We start from the raw sequence: 9911 nt of genomic DNA, 5'->3' as shown, positions 1-9911 counted from the left end.
AGCTCCTCTATTGGGGGCCCTGTGTTCCATCCGAAAGCTGACTGTGAGCAGCCTACTATAATTTTTAATTAGATAGTAATGTAATGCGATTCTAACAAAGGACTTTTATACATCCTTAGTCTTGATTAACTAAACTCTCTACCTTCTACTCACTCCTATCGCTTCATTCCAATCCCTGCTTAAATCTTAAACCACTAGTGGCTTCCCCTTCTACTTTCATAGCACATGTTGTCTAATGTACCCTAGTCCTTTAAGACCTCTGACCCTCACATTCTCCTAAGCTGCTTCTAGCTTATTAATTTCTATAGTCACTCCAAATTGCACTAACAACTCTAAGAATTTAAAGTAAGACACAAAGTAGTAAATTTTTATTCAATAATATTAACATACTGAATTAAACTATAACACTTTTTACTTCTTTATTATTTTAATTTTTCTTTCTGCAGGAAGGGAAGAGGCCTGCAGTACAGAATACTCCTCTTCCCACTACAGAGGCCATTAAATGAAAGAGTGTTGCTTTGCAAACACAGATGATGAGTGAGGAAACAGTAGGGATTTCCACTTGAGTGATTGGAAGAGTTCTATTAGTTTATATAGTATACAATAGAATGGGAAACTGAAGGTTTGAGAAATGGATATTGTGTGTGAGGTATCTTTAAAAAATGATTAGAAAAGGGCATGGAATAATCATACTTTGTAAAAAAAAAAAAAAAACCTGTAGAATTAGAGAAAATTCTCAAATAACTCTGTGTGTGTGAGCACCTATATGTTTGATGTCTATGCATACATGTATGTGTATGTATATGTGTGAAATTGTCAGTGAACATATGCCGTGGTACGCATGTGGAATGTACATGCGTGTGTGAGTCATCACCTTCCACAGTCCTTGAGAAATGTTTTTTTGCATGTATGCTACATGTGTGTTAGTACAGTTCTGAAAGTGACAGTTTTTTATCACAGCTAGCTTTCAAATAAATGAGACAGAGAATATTTATTTATTAACAAAATTACAAGCATACATTGAAAAATTGTATTTAAAGCAGCAGATAGTCTACGATTAAAATCTATCTTATGATGAAATAAGTGTATGTGTGCACACGCACGCGAGTGCTAGCACACGTGCATTTCAATAAAAAAGAAAAATAGACATTCCATGACAGAACTGGCTTGAAGAAAGCTGTCCATAAGAACATTAAAATTGTTTCATAACATGGATGTTAGTTCATGGGGTCCTACCCTATACAAAGAACTATAGGAAAATGATGACTTCTGGGAGGAGAATTACCATCTCATAGTGATGAATCTCCGTATGGTTGTACCTGAAACCACATACACACAACACAAAATCAGACTCAGCAAGTACAACCTGTATATATTTGGGTATGTACACACATAAAGACAGACAGACAGACAGACAGAGGGAAGGGAACTTGTAGCAATAACATTCAAAGAACAAGAGGCTATCAACTTGAGGGGAAGATTTGGTGAAAGGGTGGCTGGGAAGCAGGTGGAAGGAGGAAAGGGAAGAGAAAATGATATGATTTCATTTCGATTGAAAAGAAAAGATTTTAAATGGTAAGTTAATTATTCAGAAACAAAATTAACCAATAAGACACAATGCTTCTAAATGCTTGAGGCTGTAATAGAATTTCAAAATGCACAAATCTAAACCAATATAAATAAGGACAAGTAGATTAATAGTAATTATACATTTAAAATGCCTCAGTAATTCCTAGAACAAGTCACCAAAAACTTTTACTAGATTGTGAGCTAGCCTGATATCATTCAGTAATTAAAAGCACTAACTATACTTGCAAAGGACCTGGTTTGGTTTACATCAAGGGACTCACAACCACCTGTAACTATTACAGATTGAGGGGCTCTAGCCAGCTCTGAAGAAGGCACCAGAATGTGTCTAGTGCAAATAGAAATGAGTGGAGATATACATACATATAAAAAATGAAATATTACAAGAGAACTGGAAATTGAACCCCAATATATCAAAACTGTGTAAGACACAGAAAAGAAGTCACAAATATTAAATGTGTAACACCAATAGCAGTCTTTTCAATCATTTTAATAGAAACCAATACAATGATCTGAAATATCTATAACAATTCAAAGACCTTAAAATATTCAAAATAACTTTAAAGAAAGAGCAAAATTAGAAGATACATTGATTTTAAAGGTCCAAAACTATACAGTTATCAAGGAAAACAGTAGTATGTAATGAGAGAAAGAAAAATATAGAGCTTTGCTATAAAGTTACATGGATGTGGACACTTGGCCTTTATAATTATAAGAAGAAAGGAGTTTCAAATAAATTATCAAAAGATAATTGGACATTCATAGACAAAAAATAAAGAAACAAAATATCTTTGATCCACCATAAATAGTATAAACATTAAGTAAAATGCATGACAAAACAAATATAAAACTCCAAAGTTTAAAATTACAGAAATAAAGGAGTATTTGTATTCTCCAAGAATTTGGACTTTAGCAAATAATTTTTATATCTTAGACAAGTCATTGCCTCAGTTCATTTAGGATGCTGAAGAAAAAGGAAAGGAAATTGTATAGACGATCCAGCTTCTGAACAAGAAAATTTTTAAATCAATTTTCATTTTTTGAGATTATAGTATAATTATATTCCTTTTCTTATAACTGTAATTTCCTCTTTCTATTCTCCCTCCAAACTTTCCCTTATATCTCCCTTGATTCTTTTTAAATTCATGGCCTCTTTTTTCATTGCTGTTACATACATATATGGATATTTATGTATATGTATATTCCTAAATACATAAGTACTAGAAATTCCTGTATTTGTCTCTTAGATAAGGGCATGAGTCTCATTTCTTATGGGTCTACCCTCATAACCTAATCATGTCCCAAAAGCCTCATTTCCAAATTCCACCACCTCAGGGACTAAGCTCAAACATATGTATCTCTGGTAACTCACACATCCAGTCCATAGGAGAAGCTGGTGGTGACACCTTAGAGCCTCACTGTAGCCTCTAAGGTTACATAAACAAGCTCACCTCTAAATTGTTTTCCATCACAGTGTTTTTGCAAAGCAACTTAATGAAACTACGGATGATATAATTAAAATCAATGTCTGTTGCTCTTGGAAAGGCATTGTTGAGCAGTTAAAAAGTTATTGACTGGAGGAAAATATTCACAACATAAAAAGGGATTAAATGAAATTATGTGAACTCAAGTACTCTCCAGAGATGGAGACAGATAGGACACAGGTGCTCTGAAGGGGGAAATGTTTGCACACGTGTATGTGTGCATGTGTGTGTGTTTGTGTATGTGTGTGTTGAGGCACTATCACTAAGTAGAACAATCTAGCCTCAGACTCATAAAATTCCTCCTACCTTTGCCTCTCAAGTACTGGGGTCTAAGGCACGTGCCACCTCACCTAGGTGTCCCTTATGTTGTTCTACTCAGGCCACAGCAGTGCAAAACTACCTGACACACACGTGAAATTCTATAAATAAAACTGCATTAAGATGCTAGAGCTACTGTTTGATGGCCAACCCAACAGAAAAATGCATCACTGAACTGGTCATCAAGGGCAGGTGTCAGCTCTGCCATAGTCACTGTTGGAGAACCAGCACATAACAACAGTATTAGTTATCAGATACATTTGTCGAAAAGAAGTATGAACAGCAGAAGAAGAGTGTGCAATCTGTCAGTCCTGGAGGACTAGAAGGAGAGAAGGAAGGAAATAAGAATCTACCAAAGAGGGAGAAGCACTGAGGGTTGTGGGGAGCACAGAGCATTTCTCTATCCCCAGATGAACTGTCCAAATAGCCACACCTGATGCAGAGTACAAGCTGGTGTCAGAGCGTGGGCAGTGCTGGAATAGATGGTGCAGTGTTGTGAGGACACAGGAGGATGATGAAGAGCTCAGGGCTGTCCTTGGAACATGTCAAGATGGTCGAGGCTTCTAAAACTGGTTGCAGAAAGATTTGTCATTGCAACATCTCATTTCAATTCTATTATTTCCCAAGATCAGTGTTTGATTAACACATATGTGAGAACATTCCTGGAACCCATACAGTAACCTGCCACCTGGAGAAGAAGGAGGACAAGGGTCAAAACATGAGTGTTCGTCAAATCAGTGATTTGGTAAATGAGAAGTCAGACTCCTGGGGCTTCTGCATCCTCACTAAGATGGCTGAAGTTGTCTCTCTGTCCATCATTCCTCAAGCCCTAATCTGCTCACAGCTGGGACTCCAATCCCAAAATGTGCTGAATGGAGTCTTAGGGTCCAAATCTTGTCTACCTGATTATGTCCACCTAGAAGTCCCCTGAAAACCACATCAAGAACGACCAGACTGCAAACTTTCTCTTTCTAGGTTTGTTCCTATGCCAGTGGCAGCTAATAGAAACACAGAGGGAACTTTTTTATTTTAACAGAATAGCATGTCCTCCCACACTATCCACTTCAACACACGTCCCCAGGGATAGGAAGGGATGTAGCCTTTGAGAGAAAGCAGAATCCATCATCCTGAGACTTCTTGTTTTACATACCTGCAAACTTTGCCCACCAGACACATACTTGGTTATTTTGGGTCTCACAGGTGGCTTCTTGGTAAAAACATCTCCCCTTAGAGTTGAACAAAGGGCACTGGAAGCATTTCAGAGCTGAAAGGGAAAAGGCAAGAGTAAGATACTCTTTCAGGGCAATAGGCCTGTAGTGCTAGTGATTTTTAAAAAATGGCAAGGGAAGATGTTTACTGTGTGAATAGCTGAACGCTACAAAGAGTGCCATGAACTTGGTTTCACCAAGGCAGAATTTGAGTAGATCCAGAAGTATCCTTCACCTCAAATCCTGAGAATAAAAAAAGCAATGAGAAGGAAGGGCAAAGTTTTGATGCAGATGCTTGAGCCCACCATCCATGATGGGACAGTTCTTTCCAGCACCTCATTGACTTTATCCTGTCAACTGTTGTGGGCTGGTGGGATTGGGGTTAGTTCCCAATTAGCCTTTTTTTTATACAATTCATCTAAGGAATTACCATTATAAGAGAGAGAAACCAATTTTTATCTTTAATTCTTCTATGATTTTTGATCTACCTAGAAGGAAGTATGATGGTGGCTCCTAAGGCTATGCTTGCCTCAAAGAGAAAGCATGCTGTGATAGAAGAACCAGGAATCATCTATGATGGCTTCTCTGGGTACACAATAGGCTTGAAGTTTCACATGTCACTTTCTTTTTGTTGTTGTTTTATTGTATATTTGATTTATTTACATTTTAAATGTTATCCCCTTTTCTGGTTTTCCCTCCAGAAACCTCCTATCCCATTCTCCCTGCCCCTGTTTCTATGAGGGTGTTCTCCCACTCACCCACCCACTCCTGCCTCCCTACCCTGGCATTCCCCTGCACTGGGGCATCAAGTCTTCCCAGGACCAAGAGCCTCTCCTCCCATTAATGTCTGACAAGGCCATCCTCTTCTACATATGTGACTAGAGCTATGGGTTCCTCCATGTGTCCTCTTTGGTTGGTGATTTAGTCCCAGTGAGCTCTAGGACGTCTGGTTGGTTGATATTGTTCTCCGTATGGGTTCAGCTCCTTCATTCCTTTCTTTAATTCCTCCATTGGGCTGTAGGGCACTTTCTTGATTTTGGTTGATGTGAAAAGGCCCAGCCAACCATGGCCATTCCCAGACAAGGGTTAATGGTTCCAATAATATATGAAAGCAAATGAGGCAAGCCATGAGGATCAAACACCAGGAAGCAGTGTTCCTCCATAGTGTCTGATTCAATTCATGATTCTTTCCCTTCTTCAGTTTCTGACCTTATTTCCCTAGTGATGGACTGTTGTTACCTGGAAGTGTACAATGCTGTGCTCATTGTGTTTTATCACAGCAATAGAAACCCTAAGACACAAACCAAATATGCAAATGCCTAAATTGTCTTCAAAATATAAGTATTACCCATGTGTAAAAAAAAATCCATGTAGATACAACACATATAAATCTAAATAAGTACTGTCCTAAGTGAGATAATGTAGACACAAAACATCATCAGTTGTGATAGAAATTCACCTCAGTGTCATAGGGCTTGTCTGTCATTAACAGTTCCTGCAAGTGGTTCCAGTACCAAATAAAAACCAAGCCCTTTCATCTAGCTTTGGAACTTAGCTCTTTTGTAGAGCATTTGCCTAGCAAGCATAGGACTTTGTGTTTACATTCTAGCATTAAAAAAAGAAAAAAATATGAAAGAAAGAAAAGAGAAAAATTAAAGAGAAATAAGGCCTTTCTTGTATAAATACAAGACCATGGCAAAGTGGAAAAGGTAGTGTTTATTGGGGTCTGACATGAAGGCATAATCACACAATAGCAAAGAAACAAAGATTTCTGGAAAGTATGTTAATATTCTGAATCTTAAGACTGGTGGTGGGAAGATGGTAAATGTGTGCTACATTACAGAACATGGAACCCTTAAAAAGGGTAAGTTTTAGAGCATATAAATGGTACTTCAATTATCTGTTTTCATTTTGTATTACATTTAGCATGTGTTAAGTGAACACACATGTGTATGCATGAACATTGTGTGCATCATCACAGGTATATGGGAGCCAGACCCCCCCCCCAAAAAAAAAATGTGGAAGTCAATATATTCCTTCCAACATGTCCCAGTGCTTGAATGAGGTCATAAGTTTTGGCAGTAAACACCTTTATCCACTAAGTCATCTTCATGTCTTCCTCCTCTTCTGATTTTAAAAACTGAAGACTAGGGCTGGAAAGATGGCTCAGCAGTTAGAAACACGTGTTCTTAAATAGAACCTGAGTTCCATTTCCAGCAACCTCAGGGCAGCTCACAATCATCAATGACTCCTGTTCCAGGGGATCTGCCACCTATCTGGCCTCTGTAAGAACACCATTCTTAGGAAAAACACTTATGAACTAAAATAAAAATAAACATATTGTACAGAAATTTTAATCCAGCAACGTGGCTGCTCTGGCAAGGGATCAAATCCAAAGACCTTCTAGGTCTGTGTGATCCAGCTGGAATGACATTTAATCTCTGTGGTTGGAATAGAGACAAAACCTTAGTACATACCTTTCATAAGGTAAAGTTAGTTGGTAGAAAGAAGCAGCCATGTTTGAAAGTGATGTCAGATTGAGGGGCAGACAAAGTAATGAATCAAAGATGTTATAAAATGAGTCAGAGATAGGATATTCCCAACTCTCACCAGACCTGCACAGAAAAGAGAGGCTACTTAAGAGAACAACCCTACAGGAAGAACAGCAATATGAACTAACCAGTACCCCCTGAGCTTGTGTCTCTGCATAAGTAGCAGAGGATGGCCTAGTCGGCCATCATTAAGAGGAGAGGCTATTGGTCTTGCAAAGATTATGTGCCCCAGTACAGGGGAATGCCAGGGCCAAAAAGCAAGAGATGGTGAGTTGGGGAGCAAGGCAGAGGAAGGGAATAGGGGACTTTCAGGATAACATTTAAAATGTAAATAAAGAAAATATCTAATAAAACAAAACAAAAAAACAAAACAAAAAACAGAACAGTAAGGAGGAGTCACTTAAGAGATGAGAAAGAGAGATAGAGGGAGAGAGAGAGAGAGAGAGAGAGAGAGAGAGAGAGAGAGAGAGAGAGAGAGAGAGAGAGAGAGAGACCGGGAAAGGGAGGAAGGGAGGGCAGGAAGTTTTACCTGGACAGTTTTATAGAGATAGATTGTAGGTGAAAAGAGATTGAGAAGGAGCCAGATTTAGAATAAATTGTCATGGGTAGTTTGAAGCCAATAAGAGCAATTCAATCAGAAGCAGAGAGAAGCCAGTTAGCATCAGTCAGCTTGTTTTGGGCCAGAACAGATTAGTTGAACCAGCCAGAGTTCAGAAATAGCTATAAAGAGTGATCTTATTTAGCAGTAAGGCTCTGAGACAGCAATTACCTCTGACAAATAAAGCCAGGTGTGGTGGAGCACACCTTTAATCCCAGCACGTGGGAGGGAGAGACAGCGGATTTCTGAGTTCGAGGCTAGCCTAGTCTACAGAGTGAGTTCCAAGACAGTCAAGGCTACACAGCAAATCCCTGTCTCAAAAAGCAAAAAAAAAAAAGGTACTTTTATAATAATTAATTTAAAAAGCCAAGGTTATATTCTGTTGCTGTCCCAAAGTGAAGGAACCAAGTCACAACGAGAGCTATGGAGGTACAGAGCATGGAGAAACTGCTTGCCAAAGTGGAGCAAGAGGAGGCAGAGAAGCTGCAAGGCAACACAGTCCACAAGGAGCTAGAGCTGGAGTCCAACCTGAACAACCTGCTGGCTTCTGACTCCAAACCCTGATGGTGCTGCACTAGGCTGAGGCCTCATTCGAAGCAGACTGTGGGCCCTGGTGCAGCACAGCTTCTCGTCAGCCAGCTGTGTCTGCTGTGGACCAAGCACATGGAGGAGGCTGTGATAGTGAGCTTGTGGGAGCCCACTGCTTGCCTGCCACAGCCACTCACCTGCTGGCAGCAGATCATGTACCTCAAGGGCATCCATCTCAAGAAAACCAACCTTGTATGGGAAGAGGTGAGATGCCAGTGGCTATGCTGTTGGAGCTACAAGCAAGCCTGGGATGATACTAAGGAATGGCTGATCAAGGTGCCTTGGGGCACAGACCCCATGGAAGACCAGTTCGCCAAGTGGATTCAGCTCCAAGAAAGAATGCGTAGGCAAGAACAAGTTGAATGATCTGCAGAACCTAGCCTTCATGCTCAAGATGAAGATGCCCAGCTCAGTCAGCCCTCACCCTAGGGGACACCATAGTAAGGTGGAGTTGGGCTGGGTCATGCAAAGAGCCAAGATTTCCACCACTTTGGAGCGTCTCCCCAAGGAGAAAGCACCTTGAGGCTCCAGCAAGAAGAGGAAGTCTCAGCCCCTCTTTGGGGATTTGCAGCTGAGAAAAAGAACCAGTTGGAGCTACTTCGAGTCATGAAGAGCAAGAACAACAGCATGAACAGCTGGTCTTGTCAGAAGACCACCAACAAACAGATGATGGAAAACGACCAAGAGGAAGCTGCCAGGAGGAGGAAAGTGAGCCTGAAAGGCAAGAGAAAATGGGAACTCCCTGGTAAGAACCTTCGGCAAGAAAAATGGCGGCACACAGGGCCACAGAGAGAAAAGGAAAAGAAGGTTGAGAGGCAAGAAGCATTCCAGGCCGCCTGCTTTAGGTGGCAAGAAGAAAGGCGTGCTGCACCAGAGTGGAAAGAGGTCCTCCTTCTGGACCTGTTCTGGAAAAGCTAGGACAGTCTGTACTAAAAGTTAAGCTGTGTGTGCTGCAGTCTGGTTAAGAAGGTGGCCACTGCCCTCAATGAGATTGACATTGAAAGGAAACATTTGCCTCTTCCCCCAAACCCTGCCCAGTGATGGACTATGAATTAATGCTTTTCCCACAATGGAGATGTTGGCTGAAAATTAAGGGTGTATTTTGAGAATATGAGAATTCTAGAAATAATATGGTCAGAAACAGGAATAAGTTAACAGTCTGCTTTTTTAAATCTTGACTTTGGACACTGGGTAAGGGTTGATTAGATTTCCAAGTTATGGTAAATTGGTTTCAACATTTTTGCATTATTTTTGTAACAAAGCTTGTATGTTTATCAAAGCAGGGAGAATCTACCAGTGAGTTGTAAGTATTGTAAAGGTATGCAGGTACCTGATGTTGCTTTTAACTTTTGCTGTCAGTGGAAGTTGTATGTGAAGACAGTGACGTGGGCACAAATAGAGAATGTGCTTGAAAGAAAAAACAAACAAAGTAGATAAGAAAAAAACAAAGTTTAAGAACATCACTTGTATTAGGTAAGCTCAAATGTTCTTTTGGTGCTAACTATAATATTATTAAAAGTATAGTGCTTCACTGATAAGTGGATATTAGCCCAGAAACTTAGAATGCCCAAGATAC

General features: G+C 39.9%; 1 protein-coding gene and 1 pseudogene across 1 annotated transcript in view; one reads left to right on the top strand and one right to left on the bottom strand.

Moving 5' to 3' along the window:
- Window positions 1-3952: 3952 nt before the first annotated feature.
- Window positions 3953-9911, bottom strand: part of LOC110314973 (secreted seminal-vesicle Ly-6 protein 1-like) — a 15758-nt gene continuing 9799 nt past the window's right edge. The window contains exons 2-3 of the mRNA XM_021189152.1: window positions 4540-4653; window positions 3953-4077 (exon numbers count right to left, since the gene is read on the bottom strand). Coding sequence (XP_021044811.1) covers window positions 3953-4077; window positions 4540-4653 — 239 coding nt within the window. The remainder of the gene's footprint in view (window positions 4078-4539; window positions 4654-9911) is intronic.
- On the top strand, window positions 8171-9275 carry LOC110314972 (annotated as a pseudogene).

This window comes from Mus pahari, unplaced genomic scaffold (assembly GCF_900095145.1).
Source record: "Mus pahari unplaced genomic scaffold, PAHARI_EIJ_v1.1 scaffold_9368_1, whole genome shotgun sequence".
Taxonomy (NCBI): Eukaryota; Metazoa; Chordata; class Mammalia; order Rodentia; family Muridae; genus Mus; species Mus pahari.
Note: the sequence above shows the minus strand (reverse complement) of the source record. Positions and strands in the feature narration are given on the sequence as shown.